General features: G+C 43.2%; 1 protein-coding gene across 1 annotated transcript in view; it reads right to left on the minus strand.

Annotated features, from left to right (window-relative positions):
- The window catches only part of LIN28B (lin-28 homolog B), a 135,112-nt gene that overhangs the window by 59,788 nt on the left and 50,865 nt on the right, over positions 1-24,459 (minus strand). Inside the window, exon 3 of the mRNA XM_050951621.1 lies at positions 8,515-8,699. Within this exon, the coding sequence (XP_050807578.1) occupies positions 8,515-8,699 (185 nt within the window). The remainder of the gene's footprint in view (positions 1-8,514; positions 8,700-24,459) is intronic.

Raw genomic sequence — 24,459 nt, forward strand, 5'->3', positions numbered from 1 at the left:
TGCTGATGTAACCTTAACTCTTCCCTCTTTGAGTGATAATTCAAAACTTCCATGCTTGCATGCTAACTTTTTCATTGCAAGGGAAAAGAACTTGCCGTACATTCCAGCACTGAGCCTACCATCCTGGCAGAATACCACACTTGTGAAATTTAACAAGCCCTTCATACTTATTCACAGGATACCATCTAAACCTATATTCCGCCTTAACCATCATTAAACCCACAGGCTGCTTTCATGTCCCAATTCACTACTGAAAATTCCTGAGGCAAGATGCACACCCCCAGTGCCTTGCTACCGAGACAAGCGACACAATTTTGCAATAAAATGATGCAGACTAGGTCCTCAAGGTACACGTCCTTCCTTTACTTGCAAACATGGGGGTGGGGTGCCAAACCCTGATCTCCTCATATCACAGTTACAGTTCTGTGAGGCCCCTCAAACTAATCCCCAACTCCTCAACTCACAAACACACCTCTGCCCCACCTACTGTCTCCACCAGTCAAACCACTGAGTACAGTCACAGCTCACACACTGAATGCAGCTGCAGTGCATGTGGATAATTCCCGGTAGCTACTGCTAGCTTCACAGGGGCAGAGTTAAGGTTGTGTGAGTGTTTATCTTAACTCTGTGTGTATGTCTACTCAGCAATTAAACACCCGTGGCTGGCCCTTGCCAAGGGGGAGGATCCCAGAGCCTAGGCTCAAGCCTGAGGCCGAACATCTAGCACTGCAGTTTTAGAAAACCACAGTCTGAGCCCTGCGAGCTTGAGTCAGCTGACTTGGGCCAGCCTCAGATGTTTAATTGCTGTGTAGATATACCCTCTGTTTCCTAGTTTTCTGAAGTCTGAATTTTGCTGCACTGGACATTCTGGAAAGATATTAGTTATCTGTCACTGGGAAACCTTAGATCTGCATTAAAAAAGTGTTTTGCCATTTAAATGCACTCTTATTTACTGTTATTTTTAGGAACATTAATAATGTTTTCAAGTTATTTACTAAAATATTTATTAAATTAAATAATACCTCTACTGAGGCCCTGCATTGGTTCTGCCGGACCGTGCATAAACTCCAACACACTCTTACTCTTAAATCCTTTCACTTTATCCAAATTCTCAAAGAGGTTAGGAAACATGACCTCAGGAATGGTATACATCTGTTTCACTCCATTTATAGTGCTTTCTCTTAGAACAGCTGAGAGTAAGTACTGTGCCTGGTAGTACAGGTATGCAGAGAGCTGTCAGTTTACAATTGACATGAAATGACAATGAAGCATGTGTGTGTGTCACTGGCGTGGGAGACAGCTTGAAATCAAAACTCACTCTCTCTCTCTCCCTCTCTTCTTTTTATTAAAGGAATACAACTTAATTTTTTAATGGACTGCTTAACAAAATGTTCCAACAGAGCTCCCTTTCAATCGGATATCCTGAATTTACAAACAAAACAAAAAATTCGTTACAAAATATAAGGGTTTTTCTGCTCCCTAATTCCTGATTTAAGGAAGTATCCTTGTTCAGGCCAAACCTGCAACCACATGCTTAAGTCCCACTGAAGTCAACAAAACTTAAGCATATGTTTAAAACAAAACATGTTCTTATGTGTGGTCCTGACAGGGATGGTCTCTAAGGCAAGCTTAAATGCATTCCTGAATTGGGGCCCTAGTGATGTTATCTGGAGTCTTTTGGGTGGGCACAAGAGCACCAATATCAAACATGTTGAGGCCCACCTTTCCTCCTCTATCACCATTCTGCCGTTGCAAACTCCTGTCTGCTTCAGTTTCAGCTCTTTTGCTGCTGTTCCTGGTAAAATCCCATCTTGCAGAACCCCAGGAAAGGTGTGCACATTCATCAAAACAGCCAAGATGATTATGCAAAGTGCTTTCAAATGCACAAATCAAATACATTAAAAATACGGGAAAACTCTTTCTTTTTAAATCACTTGTAAGTTATAGTGCTCCTAGGCTTTTCTGTTAAGAGCACTAGATAAAAATGGTGTGCTAAGACCCCTAACTATCATGCCGACCAATATTGTCTCATTGTTTCCTTGTGCTCCCCCTCTCTGTATCCAGCTGCTGTCTCTTTCTTATACTTAGATGGTAAGCTGTTTGGAGCAAGGACCATTTTTTGTTATGTATTTCTTCAGTGCCTAGCACAATGCGGCCCTGGTCCACAATTGGAGCTCATAGGTGCTACTGAAATATAAATAATAAAAAAAATTGCAATAACATTTTAAAGAGTTTTTCAAGTAGCCCTTCTAAAAAAATGCCTCAACTTCTCTGCACAAAAGTGACACAAAGGACAGACTTCCATACAGACTAAAGAAAGGGTTCTTAAACTGGGGGTTGGGACCCCCCAGGGGTCACGAAGTTATTATGGGGGGGGGGGTCGTGAGCTGTCAGCCTTCACCCCAAACCCCGCTTTGCCTCCAGCATTTATAATGGTGTTAAATATATAAAAAAGTGGGTGGGAGGGTCGCACTTAGAAGCTTGCTATATGAAAGGGGTCACCAGTACGAAAGTTTGAGAACCACTGGACTAAAGGAAAGAAAAGTGCAAAATAAATAAATAAAAAAATGAGTCTGGATATAAAGTAAAAAAGAAAACCCAAATAGTGCTGAGTATCATAAACATGAACAATACAAAGTTAAAATATAAAATGATTGAAGTATTGTAAAAGTATAAAAAAATCTGATGACAGTTTGAAAAATACTGTTGCATGCTCAAGCAAATCACACCTAGGATCCTAAGCTAGTCAGAATACATAGAAGAACTGAGTAGAAGATATTTATTACAAAAAACAAAACAAAACAAATGCAATACTCTGAAAACAACTTACGTAGCTAAGAGACACATATGCTGTACAAAGATTCTGGTTCTGATTTTTTCTACTCTGCATGATGCTATATACAAATGACACCTTCCTACTGAACAGATGTGTTGCTTCCATTTATTGGGTATTGCATCTACTTTAGAGAAAAGTTCAGATTGCTCATTATAATGTAGTATGAGAAATCTGAGGTCTGTTACTTCTTATGCATACATCATCAACAGAACTGATAACTAGGAGGTCCCTCCCTGTCTTTATCCCACCTTTCATTGACATCAACACAAATTCTTTTGGATAAGCACTGAATAACAAACTAGGTGAACTTAAGGCCCTGATTCATCAAAGCACTAAACTTTACATTGACATATGTGAGCCATCTCATCGAAGTCAGTGAGCCTGCGCACATGCTTGAAGTTAAGTATGGTTTAAGCGCTTTGCTGGATAAGGGCCAAGTGCTGCCCTCTTCTTTTTATGTGCAATGATACTGAAAACAGTGTGGTTGCAGAGGTGTGACTGAGGGCAGAATCTTTTACTGTGATGGTACATCGGCTAGAAAGAATCCCACTAGACTTTTAGATCATATTCAAGTGAGTTTGCTGGGCTGGCAGTTGAAAATGTGTCTATATATTACATTAAAAAAAAGATATTAAAAGCAAGTTATTTAGGTTGCAAAGCCCTCAAAAGTTAGAAATGCCAGATTTACAGTTACCTGTGCAGCCTTAACTCTGTCACCTTATGCATTCAACCTTCAACACTGTAGTCTAGACCTACTACCATTTGAACTACAGAGCTACTACGTGCATTAGCTGGCAGCAGGAGACGGGCTGTTATCCCGGAAGGGAGCTGCTGGTGCCATGTGCTGGGTTGAGGGGTGAAGCCCAGCCTGGCCTTGCTCTCTTCCTCCCCGCAGGACGTGGGAGTCTCCTACCCTGCCCCGTGCAAGGGGGATAGACTATTGGGTCCACATGCTGGGTCTGGGGAAATTATGTGGGGATCTCAGTCTAGCCTGGTTCTTCTCCCCTCTCCCATGGCTACCACAGCTGTCAGCTCCCAGGGGTTCCCAGTGCAGAATCTGCTGCCACCACTTGGGCAGCGGTATGACTATAGCGATTTAGAATCCTCATAGTCAGCTGGCATTCTGGCAGGCTGCCAACGTTTTTCCTGGGTAATGAGAAAGAGAAGGGAAAATGTGTCTTACACTGCTGATGCTGGAGCTGAGAACTTCTCTGTGCCCTCTGCTTCTGCAGGGGGTCTTCAGCACCCAGACACCCTTACCAGTGGAAGTCCATTGGCTGAAAGCCCCCTGTTGGAGCAGAGGAAATGTCTATGCTGCAGCCAGGAGCATGCCTCTCAGCCCAGGCTGACAGATTCATGCTAGCTCGGCTCCAAGTAGTGCACTAAAATTAGCAGTGTGGACACGGCGGCTCCAAGCATTGATCCAGGCTAACATCTGAGCTTGGACCCAGGGAGTTGCTGAAAGGCAGTATGGCTAAGTGGATGAGATTTGAATCTTCCCTATGAGTAGGATGACCAGACAGCAAGTGTGAAAAATCGGGACAGGGAGTGGGGAGTAACTGAAGCCTATACAGAAAAAAAAGACCCAAAAATTGGGACTGTCCCTATAAGATAGGGACATCTGGTCACCCTACCTATGAGCTACAGGGTTGTAAGCCCAGCTCTGACAGAAGAGATTTTATGCAACCTCTCAAGTATCCCAGCTGAAAAATGAGGGAAATGGTATTTGCCTGCTTCCTAAAATAGGGGTGTGAGATCTTGCTCCATAACAATGGCTGTCAAGTACAAAGAATTATTAACACCAGTCAACAGAAGATCTTTTGGCTGCCAACCAGTCCACTTTCCCTTAGGCCAAAAGGGTCTTGGGGGTGCCTCTGTGTCCAGTCTGGAGCTCTAGCTCTGCCTACTATGGAGGACAGAGGGAGACTTGGGGGCATGCTCATGCAGTTGGCATTCAGGAGCTCTGTAGGGTTACAGCATGCTTAGTGCATCTCTAAAATCTACTGAGTAGATGAAAATGGCAATTTTCAGAGGCTTATAACTCAGCCAAATCTGGCTGGATTTTTACAGGAACAGAAAAAGCATCTCTCTAACTCCAGGGCTATCCCTCAACTAAATTTCAAATTCCTGCTTCAAAGCATGCACTTGCTGGTGCTCTTAAAAATGTTTCCAAATGTTTCTTTAAACAGTGTAAAGCTGCCTATTTTTTCCTGATCCTCTTGGAAATGGCTGCAGAGTTTTTGCTAAACTTTCCCCCATAAAATATAAATAAATCAATAAATAAAATCAAATAGAGCGCAAACAAAGTTAATCTCCAATGGTTAAAGTGTAGCAAAGTTATAAGCAAAGGGGAAAAGGAAAGATCAAAATTTCTTCATTTTAGGATACAAAGATTTATGAGAGTTTCTTTCGAGAGGCAGTGTGTTCAAGTGGATTGAGCAAACGACATGGAGCCTGCAATAACTATGTTACTAAACATCTATGTCTTTTCTTTTCTACAAAATGGCAGAACTGTAAATGTTATCTACCTCATAAGGCTGTAGTAAACATTAACCTCTTGGCAGTGATGTGCTGATACCATGTTATAAGAACATCAGAATGCCTATATCGGGTCAGATCAATGGTCCATCTAACCCAGTATCCTGTCTTCCAACAATGGCCAATGCCAGATGCTTCAGATGAAAGGAACAGAACAGGGCTGTTATTGAGTGATCCATCCCCTGCTTCTGGCAGTCAGAGGCTTAGGAATATTCAGAGCATGGGGTTGTGTCCTGACCAGGTTAGCTAATAGCTATTGGTGGACCTATCCTCCATGAACTTATCTCATTCTTTTTGAATCCAGTTATATTTTTGGTTTTCACAACATCCTGGCAACGAGTTCCACAGGTTGACTGTGCATTGTCACAACAAAAGGATACAGATCTCCCATCCTTTCCTCCAAGACATTTCTCGATGTTTGTTCCCTCCCATGTCACCCACATGCCCTAACCATGGTTGCCTTCTTCAAGCTCTCTCTGCCAGCCCTATCTCCCAGTTCTTTCCTCCACTGATCAAATGACCACCCTATGTTCTTTTCTCTACCAGACTTCTACCCATCCACCTTCCAAATGTGGTTCCATCTGCTCCTCCTGCCCCGTCACATGCCCTCCCTTTCAAGTTCATTCCAACATCTCTATCCTTGCTCATCTCTCTCTGGCCCTCTAACTCCCACTCTTATTCCCCATAAATCTCTCTAAATTTGAGACAGCTTTCCTAACAAATAAAACACTAAATTAACCCCCTTGAGCATGATTTATTCAAGGGGTTGAATTTGAAATTACCAGCTCCTGTATCATGGAACTTTTTTTTAATTACCTGCTCAGTGCAACTAGTTATATGATCTTGCACAAGCAGCAGTTTGACCCAAGTCCCATCTGCAATACCATTTTACACTCACTTCTGCTTACCTCACACCAGATACCTCAGTTTTACCTCAGCTAACTGACGAGACTGTGGGCTGTTAGGGACATCACTTGTAGGATCCTCAGCTGCAGATTGTTCCTCAGATTCCAATATTAAACCTCCAGGGGACTTTTTAAACTGACCTCTGACTTGGGGTATGTCTAACACTGCAACTGTGCCGGTGTAGCACTTTCATGCAGACACTTCCTACATCGACAGAAAGGGGGTTTCTGTTAATGCAGTTAATCCACCTCTCCAAGAGATGGAAGTTTGGAAGAATTCTTCTGCTAACCTAGCTGTGTCTACAGTGGGTGTTAGGTGAACCTAACTATGATGCACAAGGTGCTATTTTTTTCACATCTCTGAGCTACGTAGCTAGTTCAATCTAATGTTTAGGTGTAGAACAGGCCTCAGATAAAAAGCAGTCCAAAGTGATAGTTAATCAGATTAATATTTGGTTATTTAACCAGAGCAGCAAGAATTAAACTTGCAGTAGTGTTTAAGGGGCAGTCTTTCATATTTAATAAAGTCAATGCTCTCCTCCTGCCCCCACCCAGTGGTGACTGCGCTGAGACTCCTGGATTTCATTAGGCGTGTACTAAGAATTTTGCTCTCTTTTTAAATTTTGGTTACAGCTAAGAGCTGGAATTACTGACAGACCTTTCTTATTACTGATGCCTACTTCCAAATTTTAAACTTCAGACATTTTAGTGTGGTTAGAATTCTAAAAACAGAAAAGTGTTTATTTTTTTCACCCTCTAATTCACAATCAGTTTAAAGGTTTTGTCATCAACCTTCTCAGAAACAATCAACTTCAAATAGACACTCAACAAAAGAGGCAGTGGAGTCTTGTGGCTAAGGTGCTGCACTGGTACTCAGGACACTGGGGCTCAATTCCCAACTCTGCCACACACTTTTTGTGTTACCATGGGCAAGTCATTGATTTTGTATCTCCGCCCCAGTTCCTGACCTGTAAAATGAGGATGTAATAGTTCCTTTCTCCCAGCCTTTGTGTATCTTGTGCATTTAGATGTTAAGCTCTTTTGAGACAGGAAGTGTCTCTCACTACATGTATGTATAGGAGACACTACATGTATGTATAGCACCTAGCACAGCATCATCATCATCTTGATTATGGTCTCCAGGCACTACCACAGTGAACAGACAGAGGAGGGTAAGGGAGATCTTTACTCCTTCTGGGAGGACTCTTTGGTACCCTTTCTTCTTGCAAAACTGTACTTTGTTCCAGAACTCACATCATCTGTGAGCCATACTATCCCTGTAAGTTTTCTTCCTTGGTTGAATACCTCAGGGTAAAGGCTGGCTGTTGGGATGCTCAAGTCTGGACATTCGAGGATGCACTAAGGATGATCAGTGCTTCACAAGGTGTCCTTTTCTTGAGCCCAATTACCATGGCTATTGTCCTTGGCAAAGCTGTGGAAAGTATGGAGACTTAGGCGCCATTGAAATTCACATCATGCAGCAGCTTTTGAGAGGAAAATACCCCCTGGATTAAAGCTATGTCTTTATAGCGGCATAGTCAAAAGCATCATGAAACTTCTTCGGACCATTAGATGCAGAGTTGAACTGCGAGTGGATAAAGGGTCAAATCCTGAGCTGGTGTGAATGAGTGCAGCTCTGGGATTTGGCCCATAATCTGTAAAATTACTTTAAAAAATCATGAGCTGTTCTGCAGACCACCATAAATTAAGGCATTTGGAAGCATCCAGAACTTTGTTCATTAAGTGAAAATATAACTAACCAACTTATATACCAATTTAACATTAGCTTTTCAACCTAAATTGCACAAAATAAGTCTTCTTCCTCAGACGTACAGTACTAACGATATCCATGTAACAAAGCAATCAGCATGCAGCAATCAGTTCTGCATGCTCTTATCTCAACTGAGCATTACATTGCTTCACCTGTCTTCAGTGTGACCTCTCTTTTTAGTCCAATCACAATATTTTCAATATAACCTTAACATTCCTTTGCAAGCTCTCCCCAACTCAGTATGCAAGGATTTTAAAAATGAAAGCGATCAAGTGAGCAAAATGTATTTCTACATATACAGATCAGGCTATCTAATCAAAGTACTAAGCTGCTTGTACAAACCAAACTTGCACAGAAGGGTTTCCTGTCATATGTGAATGAGTATTGAAAATACAACATTCAGAAAAACTTGCAAAGAAGAAGGTGGGATGGAGGGGAGGAGAGTAACAAAGTAAAGTAATTACCTATCTCCCTTTGGTTTTCTTTTCTGTACTGTCTTCCCTTTGGGTCGTCTCTCACTTCCTAAACAGGGGCTCCCACCAGGGCCTGTTACCCGTATTGATTCAAGGCCTTTGGAAGATTTCTTAAAAGTAAATTCCACTGGTTCGCCTTCCTTTAGGCTTCTAAATCCTTCCATGTAAAGCTTGCTCTGTAAATAGGAAAAATATTCTTGGTTACTATTGCCTTAAAAACAAAGTTGACAATTATAATAACAGGACAATATTAACTTTCCTGTTATGTTTATCCTACAAGACACAGGTTGAATTGGGTTCCCTTAATAAGATCTACTAAAGATACTACACCTATGGTCATAGGGAAAACATTCTTCAAGCTTAAGAAATAATGAGATTCTCTTTTTGGATATGAACAAAATTGAAATAATAATTTCCTTATTCTCTGCTGAATTGATATGGGCTTTTGGGCTGCACAAATCTAAAAGTGCTGTATGCTCATACAATTCTCTGTAGAAACCTTCTGCAGTTTAAGGCATTTTAATAGAAACAGAGAAGACAAAGCTAATAGGGTATTTTTAAAAATAGGAAGAAAAGAGAGAAATGCTCCCTCTCGAAGTGAACCTAGATATTGAGTTCTAGTTGATAATCAAAATGCAACCTATAAAAGAAAAGGGAGGAGAGGACAGATTAATTTTCAAACTACCAGAAGTAAAGAATAATGAGCAAAAAGAATGAAAAAGGAGCTGCCAACAAAATGAATTGCAAAAGGTAACTCAGTTTCTCCAAGGGAACTGCTAAGTTAGCATTCATTGCCAGTAAAACTTATCTTGTTAGTATGATCTTAGTATGGATTTATTCTTTGATCCAAGAAAAGCAAATCATTATAACCAGAGTCAGAGAAACAAAACAGCAACACTGATAATCTTTTGGTATATACTTCTAGTGTGAAATCCTGCACCAATGAAGTCAATGGGAGTTTTGTAATTGACTTGAATGGGGCTAGGATTTCACTCCTCATCTCAAATCCTCTGAATGCTGTATAATACTAAATCTATATCCAAGGATAAATCTACTGAATAAAAACTTGGATGAAATGGTTAGCAAGTTAAGTGAAACAGAACAGAATGTAAAAAGGAAGACAATAATAAGACTCTGCTCTTATTAAATGTTTATTCAAAATGTTATATTTAACATAGACAAGATTAGTGGGAATATAAAGTGAATATTACAGAACCACTGGCAATACCTAATACTTGGACTGGGCTTTTATGTTTGTTATAAAAACTAAAGGGAAGGGGAACAAAGAGGGGAATACTATTTTGTTGTTGTTATTGGCTTGTGAATACTTCAGTAGACAACACATCTGGATTGACTCACACAAGCTACCCAGCCGGTACTCTCTTGGCTAAACCACAGAGTCAACAAAGGGAAGCAATCTTAACTGTGGAGGTAGGATGCACTGTAGTGGTCTGGAAGGTAGCTGGACACTAAAGCTGTCAATGGTCAACATTTCTCCATTCAACCACGTATAGGGTAGAGTTGGAGAACACCAAGGGATGCTCTTGACCACATATACACAGCAAGTAGTCCAACATCGCAATGGCAGTTGGGGGGACAGTGAGTCTATACTAGCCTTCTAGGACCCCCGTTTGTGTCAACTGAGCCTGGCATCCCCATTGTAATATCTTCTGTGGGAAGTACTGGGAGGAAGGCTAGTCTTATGGTTAAGGCATGGAAGCCACACTGAGACAGGAAGATCTGGCTCCTGTTCCTATCTCTGCAGACTTCCTGTGTGGGCTTGAGCAAATGAAGTAACTTAATTTTTCCATGCCTCAGTTTCCCTATCTGTAAAGTAGACACTATCAAATACTTACCTGTCTCACAGGATACTGTGAGATTAAACTAATGATTGTAAACCTGTTTGAAATCCTCATTTGGAAGAAACTACGTAAGTACACACACAGGCATTGACATAACCTTATTCCCAGATTTGGACCTTAGCGTCCAAAATATGGGGGTTAGCATGAAAACCTCCAAGCTTAGTTACCAGCTTGGACCTGGTACTTGCTGCCACCACCCAAAAAATTAGAGTGTTTTGGGGCACTCTGGTCCCTCTGAAAAACCTTCCCTGGGGACCCCAAGACCCAAATCCCTTGAGTCTCACAACAAAGGGAAATAATCCTTTTTCCCTTCCCCCCTTCAGGTGCTCCTGGAGAGATACACAGACACCAGCTCTGTGAATCCAAACAGAGTGAATCTCCCCCTCTGTTCCCAATCCTGGAAACAAAAAGTACTTTCCTATTCCCCCAGAGGGAATGCAACATCAGGCTAGCAATCCAACACACAGATCTCCCCTTGATTTCTTCCTCCCACCAATTCCCTGGTGAGTACAGACTCAATTTCCCTGAAGTAAAGAAAAACTCCAACAGGTCTTAAAAGAAAGCTTTATATAAAAAGAAAGAAAAATAAGTACAAATGTTCTCTCTGTATATAGATGATACAACACAGGGTCAATTGCTTAAAAAAATATTGAATAAACAGCCTTATTCAAAAAGAATACAAATCAAAGCACTCCAGCACTTATATTCATGCAAATACCAAAGAAAAGAAACCATATAACTTACTATCTGATCTCTTGGTCCTTACACTTAGAAACAGAAGATTAGAAAACAGAACTACTTCTCCAAAGCTCAGAGAAAGCAGCCAGCCAGAAAACAAAGACACAGACACTCAATTCCCTCCACCCAAAGTTGAAAAAATCCGGTTTCCTGATTGGTCCTCTGGTCAGGTGCTTCAGGTGAAAGAGACATTAACCCTTAGCTATCTGTTTATGACACGCCCCCCAAATTGCAGACAGTGGGGAAGCTCACTGGCGGCGATTTCCTTCTAGAACTTGAAAATAAACAGATTAATACAACACATACACCTTTACATATACTCCTAAGTATATAACTAACAGACTTTTACATTTTAAGAACACTTTTTAACTACTGAATTCTGGGAAACTCTCACGGGAGAGTGCATCAGCTACTTTGTTAGAAGCTCCTGTGATGTGTTGAATTTCAAAATCAAAATCTTGGAGAGCTAAACTCCAACGAAGAAGTTTCTTGTTGTTCCCCTTGGCAGTATGAAGCCACTTTAGTGCAGCATGGTCAGTTTGTAGTTGGAACCGCCGTCCCCAAACATATGGGCGTAGCTTTTGCAGGGCGTACACAATGGCATAGCATTCCTTTTCACTGACTGACCAGTGACTTTCCCTCTCAGACAGTTTCTTGCTGAGAAACACGACAGGATGGAAGTTGTGATCTGTTGCTTCCTGCATGAGCACTGCTCCTATACCACGCTCAGATGCATCTGTGGTTACTAGGAATGGCTTGTCAAAATCCGGGGCCCTGAGCACAGGGTCCGACATGAGCGTTGCCTTAAGTTGGGTAAAGGCCTTTTGACACTCATCAGTCCACTTAACTGCATTTGGCTGGGTCTTTTTGGTCAGGTCGGTCAGTGGGGCAGCGATTTGGCTGTAGTGTGGTACAAATCGCCTGTAGTATCCGGCCAAGCCTAAGAAGGATTGGACCTGCTTCTTGGACCGTGGGACAGGCCACTTTTGGATAGCATCCACCTTGGCCTGTAGGGGGTTTATGGTTCCTCGACCCACCTGGTGCCCCAGGTAAGTCACTCTGTTTTGGCCTATTTGACACTTTTTGGCCTTAACAGTTAGTCCGGCCTGCCTGATGCGCTCAAAGACCTTTTCCAGGTGTAGTAGGTGTTCGGGCCAGGAGTCTGAAAAAATGGCCACATCATCGAGGTAGGCAACTGCAAATTCTCCCAGTCCAGCTAGTAGACCATCTACCAGCCTCTGGAAGGTGGCGGGTGCATTTCGAAGGCCGAAAGGAAGGACATTGAATTCATACACCCCCGCATGGGTGACGAATGCTGACCTCTCCTTGGCAGGTTCATCTAGCGGTACTTGCCAGTACCCCTTGGTTAAGTCTATTGTAGAGATGAACTGGGCACGTCCCAACTTTTCCAATAGCTCATCGGTACGTGGCATTGGATAGTTGTCCGGACGAGTTACAGCATTTAGCTTACGGTAGTCCACGCAAAAGCGTATTTTCCCATCTGGTTTGGGTACCAGAACCACTGGAGATGCCCATGCACTGGAAGATGGGCGGATTATACCCATCTGTAGCATGTTCTGGATCTCCCGTTCTATAGCGGCTTGGGCATGAGGAGACACTCGGTAGGGTGGGGTTCTGATTGGGTGAGCATTACCTGTATCAATGGAGTGGTATGCCCGTTCAGTCCTTCCTGGGGTGGCTGAGAACAATGGGGCGAAGCTAGTGCACAGCTCCTTGATTTGTTGCCGCTGCAGACGTTCCAGGGTGGTTGAGAGGTTCACCTCTTCCACGCCACCGTCTTTTTTCCCGTCGTAGTAGACACCGTCAGGCCACTCAGCATCCTCTCCCTGAACTGTAAACTGACAAACCTGTAAGTCTCTGGAATAGAAAGGCTTGAGAGAATTAACATGGTACACTTTAGGCTTTAGTGAGGAATTGGGAAATGCTATGAGGTAGTTTACAGCTCCCAGGCGCTCTTGGACCGTGAATGGCCCTTCCCATGATGCTTCCATCTTATGGGCCTGTTGCGCCTTCAAGACCATAACCTGGTCTCCTACCTTGAAAGAACGTTCTCTGGCATGTCTGTCATACCAGGCCTTTTGCTCTTCTTGAGCATCCTTTAGGTTCTCTCTAGCAAGGGCTAAAGAGTGTCGGAGGGTGCTTTGTAGGTTGCTTACAAAGTCCAGAATGTTAGTTCCTGGAGAAGGCGTAAACCCCTCCCATTGCTGCTTCACCAACTGTAATGGCCCCTTAACCTCGTGACCATACACCAGTTCAAACGGTGAAAACCCTAAACTGGGATGTGGTACAGCCCTGTAGGCAAACAGCAACTGCTGCAACACTAGGTCCCAATTATTGGAGAATTCGTTGATGAATTTTCGTATCATGGCCCCCAAAGTTCCATTGAACCTTTCCACCAGGCCATTGGTTTGATGGTGGTACGGGGTGGCAACCAAGTGATTTACCCCATGAGTTTCCCACAGTTTTTCCATGGTCCCTGCCAGGAAATTAGATCCTGAATCTGTAAGGATGTCAGAGGGCCAACCTACCCTGGCAAAGATGTCTGTTAGGGCCAGGCACACAGTGTTAGCCCTGGTGTTGCCTAGAGCTACTGCTTCTGGCCATCGGGTAGCAAAGTCCACTAAAGTCAGTACGTACTGCTTTCCTCTGGGCGTCAGTTTTGGGAAAGGGCCCAGAATATCCACAGCTACTTGCTGAAATGGGACCTCAATTATGGGGAGTGGCTGGAGAGGGGCCTTGACCTGGTCTTGAGGCTTTCCCACTCTTTGGCATACCTCACAAGACCGGACATACTTGGCAACGTCCTTGCCCATCCCCTCCCAGTGGAAGGACTTCCCCAACCGGTCCTTGGTTCTGTTCACCCCAGCATGGCCACTGGGATGATCATGGGCTAAGCTTAAGAGCTTCCCCCGGTACTTAGTTGGAACCACCAACTGTTTTTGCGGCTGCCATTCTTCCCGGTGTCCACCAGAAAGAATTTCCTTGTATAAAAGTCCTTGGTCTATAACAAACCGGGATCGATTAGAAGAGCTGAGAGGCAGTGGGGTGCTCCGTGCCGCCGCCCAAGCTTTCTGAAGGCTGTCATCTGCTTCCTGCTCAGTCTGGAACTGTTCCCTTGAGGCTGGGGTCACCAGTTCTTCCTCAGACTGTGGACTTGGGCTTGGTCCCTCTGGAAGCGCTGTAGGTGATGGGGTTGTTTCCGTTGCTGGTGAACCGCTTTCCGCTGGTGCACCTGAGGGTATTTCAGGCTCTGGCTGAGCCTTTTGGGTATGGCTGTCTGTTGCTTCTGCCAGTTTTGGCTCGCTGGCGCCCTCTGGCGTTGAGTTTGAAGATGGGGTTGCAATGGCTGGTGCTGGTTGCTGTTCCAGTTCCGGGCCTGGGACTGGAGGTGCTGTGGCTGTTTCAGTGGTTGGCATGGAATCCGGGTCCACTACCTCTGTCTGGGTCTCTGGTAACACAGACGGGGCCTCTGTGGACGGCTCAGGAACAGGAATGGGTCTGGAAGCTTGCCTGGTTTGGCTACGTGTAACCATTCCCACTCTCTTGGCCCGCCTCACCTGGTTGGCCAAGTCTTCCCCCAGTAGCATGGGGATAGGATAATTGTCATAGACTGCAAAAGTCCACATTCCTGACCAGCCTTTGTACTGGACAGGCAGTTGAGCTGTAGGCAAGTCTACAGCTTGTGACATGAAGGGGTAAATTGTAACTTTGGCCTTTGGGTTGATGAATTTGGGGTCAACGAAGGATTGGTGGATAGCTGACACTTGTGCCCCCGTGTCTCTCCACGCAGTAACCTTCTTTCCGCCCACTCTCAAATTTTCCCTTCGCTCCAAGGGTATTTGAGAGGCATCCGGGCCTGGGGATCTTTGGTGTGATGGTGGTGTAATGAATTGCACTCGCATGGTGTTCTTGGGACAGTTGGCCTTGATATGTCCCAGTTCATTACACTTAAAGCATCTTCCATCTGATGGATCACTGGGCCGAGGTGAGTTACTGGAGACTGGTGAGGTTGAAGGGTAGGGTATCTGTGGCTTTACTTGGGTGGTATGTGGGGTCTTTGGCTGTCCTCGGTTGTAGGGTTTATGGTCTGTGTGCCCCCTGGGGTAATCGTTCCCCTTGACAGTAGCTTTCTTGCTTTCTGCCAGTTCCATCCATTTGGCTCCAATCTCCCCCGCCTCAGCGATATTCTTGGGGTTTCCATCTTGTATGTACCGTGTGATGTCTTCAGGAACACCATCCAAGAACTGCTCCATTTGTATGAGGAGGTTCAGTTCTTCCAAGGTTTGAATGTTGTTTCCTGTTAGCCAGGCCTCATAGTTTTTTGCAATGTAGTAGGCGTGTTTGGGAAATGACACCTCTGGTTTCCACTTTTGGGTTCTGAAGCGCCGACGGGCATGATCTGGGGTTATCCCCATCCTGTATCTGGCCTTGGTTTGAAAAAGTTTATAGTCATTCATTTGGTGCTTAGGCATTTCAGCTGCCACCTCTGCTAAAGGTCCACTGAGCTGTGACCTCAATTCTACCATGTACTGGTCTTCGGGAATGCTGTACCCAAGACAGGCTCTTTCAAAGTTTTCCAAGAAGGCCTCGGTGTCATCACCTGCCTTGTAGGTGGGAAATTTCCTGTGCTGTGGAGCAATATTTGGCGCCGGGTTGTTAGGGTTGGCTGGCACAGGCAGCCCAGCTTTTGCCATCTCCAGTTCATGTTTTCTCTGTTTTTCCTTCTCTTCATTTTCTTTTTGTTGTTTTTCCATTTCTTTTTGTTGTTTTTCCATTTCTTTTTGGTTTTTTCCATGTCTCGGCGGTGGGCCGCCTCCTCTTCTTCTTGCTTCCTTCTGTGGGCCAACTCATCTTCTGCTTGTTTCCTTCGGTAGGCCATCTCTTCTTCTTCTAGTTTTCTTTTGTGTGCTGCCTCTTTGATCTGTTCTTCTCTTTCTTTCATCTCCATCTCTTTTTGTTTTATTTCCAGTTGTCGCCTGTGTTCAGCTTCTTTGATTTGTTCTTCGGCGTCAATTTTTGCCTTAGAAGTCATGGTTCCTGTTTTCTTGTGTTGGGGTGCCCTCCGGTGTTTATCTTCTGAACTGCAGGTTCTCTGTTGCCTCCTGAAGTCTGCCTAGCAACAGTGCTTTTAGCTAATTTTCCTTTTCTCTCTCTAGCTAATGTTCAATGAAGGGAAACCAGAAAAACCACTTTATTTGCATGCATATAAGTGCCGGTACTTGCCTCCTAATGGGAGGGCTATTGCATGACAAAAGACCCTTAACATGCAAGCCACAAACTGCGAGAGAGAGCAGAAAAAAAAATTCTCTCTGGTTCCCTTTTAAAACCAACCGTTTCTCTCTCTGCTAAAAAGCCCTTAGCAGAGAAAAGAAAAATATAATATTCCTACTGGCTTCTGGATTCTAATCCCACCACTGCCACCATGACATAACCTTATTCCCAGATTTGGACCTTAGCGTCCAAAATATGGGGGTTAGCATGAAAACCTCCAAGCTTAGTTACCAGCTTGGACCTGGTACTTGCTGCCACCACCCAAAAAATTAGAGTGTTTTGGGGCACTCTGGTCCCTCTGAAAAACCTTCCCTGGGGACCCCAAGACCCAAATCCCTTGAGTCTCACAACAAAGGGAAATAATCCTTTTTCCCTTCCCCCCTTCAGGTGCTCCTGGAGAGATACACAGACACCAGCTCTGTGAATCCAAACAGAGTGAATCTCCCCCTCTGTTCCCAATCCTGGAAACAAAAAGTACTTTCCTATTCCCCCAGAGGGAATGCAACATCAGGCTAGCAATCCAACACACAGATCTCCCCTTGATTTCTTCCTCCCACCAATTCCCTGGTGAGTACAGACTCAATTTCCCTGAAGTAAAGAAAAACTCCAACAGGTCTTAAAAGAAAGCTTTATATAAAAAGAAAGAAAAATAAGTACAAATGTTCTCTCTGTATATAGATGATACAACACAGGGTCAATTGCTTAAAAAAATATTGAATAAACAGCCTTATTCAAAAAGAATACAAATCAAAGCACTCCAGCACTTATATTTATGCAAATACCAAAGAAAAGAAACCATATAATTTACTATCTGATCTCTTGGTCCTTACACTTAGAAACAGAAGATTAGAAAACAGAACTACTTCTCCAAAGCTCAGAGAAAGCAGCCAGCCAGAAAACAAAGACACAGACACTCAATTCCCTCCACCCAAAGTTGAAAAAATCCGGTTTCCTGATTGGTCCTCTGGTCAGGTGCTTCAGGTGAAAGAGACATTAACCCTTAGCTATCTGTTTATGACAGGCATGCACACAATAAAAGAAGTACCTACTGGGCTCCCACAGTCTACTGAGCAGTGGCTCTTCATGGTGGTACGGGAAATGTATTACTGGATTCCAAGGTACTATGAGTCACAATATCAGTACAGGCTGACAAAGGGATCTAGCTGCCTTTAGGGAAGGAATTGCAGATTTTTCATCAGCTACAAGCACAGCAGATTCACGGATCCAATGGTTAGGATGAGGAGTGCTTGGGCATGACCAGTCCTGCAGCTCAGGTAGAAGTAGTTGTTGGACCAAAATGTCGTAACAAGTGTGAAGCGTGGAGCAAACACTGGCCTCTCCTGGTCAGAGGGGTGATGTCTGCACTGCAGCTGGAAGCAAGTCTCCCAGAGTAGGTAGATAGACCAGGTAACTCAGCTCGAGCAAGGGTGCTAACAATAGCAGCATGGATGATGTAGCACAAGTGGCAGTTTAGGCTAGCAACTCAAGTCCAAGCCTGCCTGACCCCCAGCTCTGAGCTTGGGGCTAGCCATAACAGCCAGTCTGCTAGTCTTAGCATGCTAGCTTGAGCAAAGCTCCTGCAAGCCTGTTAACCCGCACTGGAAGGCTCACTCCCAGCTGCGGTGTAGATGGCCTTAGTGTCCACTGTTTAAAAGGAAAAGATGAAAGGGAGGAGTGTGCAGATATCTGTAACCCGCTTTATGCTTTTGGCAGTTGCTTGGAATGAAGGTAAAGGTGCTGATAAGGATGATCCAAAGTGATCAAAGTGGAACACAGTATTTATTATATTAGCTTGGGTGATCTGCAAAAATGATCCAGGAAGAAGCATTCCGCTTTAAAATATTGGGATAGAATTAGGGGGACTCATGCCACGTGTGTGATTTCTAGGCACCATTATAAATTCACAGTATGAGCAGGGGAGGACACATTCAGCCATTGATTGAAATGGACTCCTGCCTCCAACTGGCCCATGATACAGACCTTCACTGCCCACTTCATAGAATCACAGGACTGGAAGGGACCCCAAGAGGTCATCCAGTCCCCCAGTCCCGTACTCTCATGGCAGAACTAAGGATTATCTAGACATCCCTGACAGGTGTTTGTCTAACCTGCTCTTAAAAATCTACAATGATGGAGATTCCACAACCTCCCCAGGCAATTTAATCCAGTGCTTAACCACCCTGACAGGTAGGAAAGTTCTTCCTACTGTCCAACCTAAATTGCCTTTGCTGCAATTTAAACCCATTGCTTCTTGTCCTAACCTCAGAGGTTAAGGAGAACATTTTTTCTCCCTCTTCCTTGTAACAACCTTTTATGTACTTTTATGTACTCTCAGTCTTCTCTTCTCAAGTTTTTTCAATCTTCCCTCATAGGTCATGTTGTCTAGACCTTTCATCATTTTTGCTGCTCTTCTCTGGACTTTCTCCAATTTGTCCACATATTTCCTGAAATGTGGTGACCAGAACGAGACACAATTCTCCACTTGAGGCCTAATCAATGAGGAATAGGGCAGAAGAATTACTTCTCGTGTCTTGCTTACCACACTCCTGGTAATACATCCCAGAAAGATGTTTGCTTTCTTTGCAACAGTGTTACACTGCCAATGTTCCCTCTAATTTTTTCTATCCATGTGCGAAATGAATTTTGTTATGCGCACCAATATCCAGGTAATGTGCAGGTGTGCACCACCAGTAGAAACAAAAAACCTACCTACAATATACATTTTTAATAAGTTACCATAGGGATAATTACTCCAGCCAGGCCAGGTTAGGCATTTTAGAACTCACTACTCAAAGATTTAAATTTAAGTGTAAGAGAGAAATAAAAATTATAAAATGCATAGACCAGTCAAAAAACTGAAATAACAGCACTCTGACAGTATAAAATTACAGAGAACATATATGCATTGCAGGAGGTACTGTAACAAGAAATAACAACAACAATACAAGTATGTGTTGGGAAAGATAGAGTGTGTGTGAGACAGAGACACACAGGGTGTGTCTGTTTGTGTGTGTGTGTGTGTGTGTGTGTGTGTGTGTGTGTGTGTGAGACAGAGAGAGAGAGAGAGATGCGCACTTCCCCATTAAGTAAGCTGGCCCTTTAAGTAGATTGGCACTCACCAGTCTGAAGCCTGCTTGTTCAGACACAGCAGCAGCTGCCAGTAAGCTCCATCCCATGCTTCACTCCAGAGCCCTGTTGTATCTCCCCACCCCCACGGAGATGGGGTACAGGGGCGGGGTAGGGAGACACTCTGACATCAGCACCCCACTCCCCTCATACACACACACACACACACACACACACACACACGCTCTGCACAGTAAGCGGAACAGCTGGCCAGGGGCTCCAAGGCAGAAAGCAGGAGCAGTGCAGTGGGGGGAAGGGGCTCCTGAAGTGTGCAGCCCTTGATAGACTGCTGCGGCAGCCATGCAGCTTAGAGAGAACTTAGCTGTTGACTCATATTTAGATTGTGATCCACTATGACCCCCAGATCCCTTTCTGCAGTACTCCTTCCAAGGCAGTTATTCCCCATTTTGTATGTGTGCAACTGATTGTTCCTTCCTAAGTGGAGAACTTTGCATTTGTCCTTATTGTTATATTTTAAAACAAGCACCTTTATGTCTTTTCTCATGCTGTCTCTCAGAGAGGTGAGGAACTTCCTGTAAATATCCTCCTTAAAACTCTCCTTTGCTGTGATGCTACAAAAAATTGGACAGTGGCTGCTGGTGTGCTGAGACCACTGCCTATTATGCTGACCAAACTTTGATAGTAAACTCTTTGGGACAGGGACTGCCTAGCACAGTGGGGTCCTGGTCCATGACTAGGGCTTCTTGGTGCTATGATAATACAAATAATAAATAATCATAATCCCATTTTTCTGGCCCTGAGTTCACTCACAGATAAAGCAGCACCTCATTGGTGCTACAGCAGCCACATGGAAAAACATTAGAAGACAGCCTGTTGTCCTACAACAGTGGTTCTCAAACTTTTGTACTGGCGATCCCTTTCACATAGCAAGTCTCTGAGTGTGACCCCCCTTATAAATTAAAAAACACTTTTTTATATATTTAACACCATTAAAAATGCTGGAGGCAAAGCAGGGTTTGGGGTGGAGGCTGACAGCTCGTGACCCCCCATGTAATAACCTCACGACCCTCACAGTTTGAGAACCCCTGTCCTACAACAACATTTTGTCCTTGTCATAACCATAAAGATAAGTGTTCCAAATGGGATAGTCAACATGGATCAGAGAAGTGTGCTGCTCACAAAGGGCATCAGTCAAGCTGATGTGCATTTGTCTTTATATCCCAGAGACTTTTTGTTTGTATATATATAAATGTATGCTGTCTTAACTAAAGCTGTGCCAGCGTTTAGGTTATAAACTCTTTTTTTTCAGATCTTTTAATTTGGAAAGCAAACAGTTGGAAGCTGATATGTGGTACATAAGTGTTACCTATTTTGCTCTTGCTTGTTAGCTTTTTTTTTTAACTAATTTTGATTAAACTTTTAAATCCTCTTTTATTTAGAGTACTAATGATGGTTTTAAATGTTTTTGTATTGCTCTACTTTAACAACAAAGCTTTCATTTGTAAACAACACTCAAAATTTACTATGGACACCTATGACATTTAAAAACATTAAAATGTAATTTAAAAAATATTTCAAAGACAGCTACCAAACCTTGATAATCAACTATTAAGCATGTGTGATTTCTTTTACACTATGCATTGCTTATTATATGGAAAGAAAACCCAAATTGTTTCATATTGCATCCTGCTACAATATATCTTTGCAGCTCCACAGTGTTACAAAGGGACACAACACTCCTCTGATTTACTTTGTAAATGTTTATTATACTGGCAGCTTCCCCATAAAAAGATTCTTTGAGGATGCACCACTATTTTGAAGCATAATGAAAGAAAGTGGCCAGGAAACAAATAGGAAAGATCAAATGCTTGCCCACTAAAACAGTTTTTATAGAGTTGGTTGAAATATATGAAACAATATTGGTAATTTTTTTTAATTCCCACTTTTGTTTTAAAAAATGTCAGGGGGTTCCTGACTAGTTCAATTACCTCCACTCCCCCATTACTTTATATATATCTTGCAATCACATCCATGTATGACAGTGCTTTGAACACGGACCACCCTCCTGACCTCAGGGAGACTCTACACAGGTCCAAGAAGGACTGCCCCATTTATATCCAGTTGCAGGAGCGGGCCTTAGAAAGAGGGAAACACAAAGTAAACAAATGCAAAAATAGACACTCTTTCTCTACTCTCTATTAGAAACAACCTTGGGTGTTACTTGTAGGCGTAGTGAGTAAAGCAATTTCAGACTCAAGTGTGATTTTTAACCTGACAGTGTTCCTCTAGGATGCGCTATTACTTGGTATTGCAGCCTATGCTGTAAGGCTGCACACTTCGCCAACACAAGCAGTAGCGTGTTGCAAAAAGCGTACAAGTTCAAGTGAGTAACAAACAGAAGGAAGAGTTAAAAACAATCCTGTTTTCATAAAAAGTGTCCCTCACAGTATGAAAATGGAGAAGAAAAATACAACAAACATAAACCATCTAAGTAGGAGTGTGCTTAAAAAGAATGAGAGGGGTAGCCGTGTTAGTCTGGATCTGTAAAAGCAGCAAAGAATCCTGTGGCACCTTATAGACTAACGGACGTTTTGGAGCATGAGCTTTCGTGTGTGAATACCCACTTCTTCAGATGCATGTGGTGGAAATTTCCAGGGGCAGGTATATATATGCTAGCAAGCAAGCTAGAGATAACGAGGTCAGTTCAATCAGGGAGGATGAGGCCCTGTTCTAGCAGTTGAGGTGTGAAAACCAAGAGAGGAGAAACTGGTTCTGTAGTTGGCAAGCCATTCACAGTCTTTGTTCAATCCTGAGCTGATGGTGTCAAATTTGCAGATGAACCATCAGCTCAGGATTGAACAAAGACTGTGAATGGCTTGCCAACTACAGAACCAGTTTCTCCTCTCTTGGTTTTCACACCTCAACTGCTAGAACAGGGCCTCATCCTCCCTGATTGAACTGACCTCGTTATCTCTAGCTTGCTTGCTAGCATATATATACCTGCCCCTGGAAATTTCCACCACATGCATCTGAAGAAGTGGGTATTCACCCACGAAAGCTCATGCTCCAGAACGTCTGTTAGTCTATAAGGTGCCACAGGATTCTTTGCTGCTTAAAAAGAATGCTTTCCTGGCACTGCCTGTGGGTGTTTAAGACTCTCACTTAAATCCACAAAAGGAAGGAAGTTCTGAGTTAAGGCTCATTATGGGGGTCTATTCTCCTCTTGATATGCGTGCATAACTCCGATTAACATGTACTTATGGAAGAGAGAATAGGCCCCCATAACAAGCCTTAATTCAGAATTTCCTTTCTTTTGCGGGTTTCCAGTCAGGGTCTTAAACACCTGCTGATGCAGCCATGAAATTCTTTGAAAACTGTTCTGTGGAGGGGCAATTTTTCTCAGATGGTTTATAGTTTTCTATATTTTTAATGTTTTTTTTTACAAACTGTTCAGTATAATGATCAAGTGTATCAGAGTACGCTTGGTACTTTACAAAGAAAAAGTCAGAATCTCTGCCCTGACTTGTTCGTAATCCAGTCAAGACACAAAGCAGATCAAATCCTGAAGCCTACCTACACTGAAATTTTAAGGCGTTCTCCCTCCACTGATCTAGCACCAGTGCACTCCACCAGTGCGAGTGATAGTTTAAACTTTAGTCTAGACCATTGTGTCCTGCAGGACTGAGTAGTAACAGGTCTATACTAGGGCTATGGCTACACTTGAAATTTCAAAGCGCTGACATGGCAGCGCTGCGGGAGCGCTGGCGCAGCAGCGCATTGAAGTGTGAGTGTGGTCGGAGCGCCTCTCCCAGTGCTGCACGTAAACCACATCCCTTACGGGTGTAGCTTGCAGCGCGGCACTGATTACACTGAGGCTTTACAGCGCTGTATCTTGCAGCGCTCAGGGGGGTGTTTTTTCACACCCCTGAGCGCGAAAGTTGCAGCGCTGTAAAGTGCCAGTGTAGCCATGGCCTAGCTCTCCTACCTGAGCGAGGACCAAAATGAAAGAATTCCCTGTAATTATCACCGGTGGTACAAGAATCCAACACTGGTTGTTGTTGAAAGGTTTAGTGGGAAAAAATGTGTTTTGAAGAGGCAACTTTATTTTTGAAATCTTTCACTTAAACTCACTTCATGTGACAATAATCTCCAAACAGAGTAAAGTGAACCTAGGCGTTTTATACTCCTTCCACCCTCTCCACCCCCCGAATCTAGCACAGAACTCTCACTGACTACAGCTAGATAGCATCCTTTTGGAAAGGGCTTCTCTCTGCCACGTGACTTTGACTGGCTGCTTCACACAAACTTCAATCTATTGCAGATTATAACAGCTGTTTAAATATGAAGTACATGAAATCAGGTCTATCCAGTGTACTGTAGTTTTTGTATCTGGTTTGAGATGGTATCTGAAGTAGATTCTTTTTCTTATTTTGTATTTTCAAATTACAAGCACAAAAAGCAATAGTTAATATTTTATAAGAGCTGCAGTTACTATACCTTATAGATAGAATACATAGTATGTCTGCCTACTCTAAGATATGCTTTCTTCAATATTTCAATGAAAGAAACAGAAGCAACAGAAATAACAGTCTCTACAATTTTAGAAATATCCTGTAGGAAAGCGCCAAGAGCTGTAAATTAAGGCTTTTTTAAAAAACAAACAACAACAACCAACAGTTTAAGGTAACATTTTTAGTATTATTATTCATTGCCATTATTATTGGTTGTTAAAGTGTTTCTACTGCCTACTAGACAATGAAGGCTCATGTTTGCCACATGAGTAAATGGCCGTACCACTGCCAATGTTAAAATAGTTGTATCGAATTATATCAGCAATTCATTTGTCCTTGATCATCTTAGTATTGATAGCAAAGTAAACAAAATGAATAGGAAATGGAGGGAAAAGAAATACACTAAGGTGCTAACACTGCAAATACTAACACACGTTTCATTTTAC

Source organism: Gopherus flavomarginatus, chromosome 4 (genome assembly GCF_025201925.1).
Source record: "Gopherus flavomarginatus isolate rGopFla2 chromosome 4, rGopFla2.mat.asm, whole genome shotgun sequence".
Taxonomy (NCBI): domain Eukaryota; kingdom Metazoa; phylum Chordata; order Testudines; family Testudinidae; genus Gopherus; species Gopherus flavomarginatus.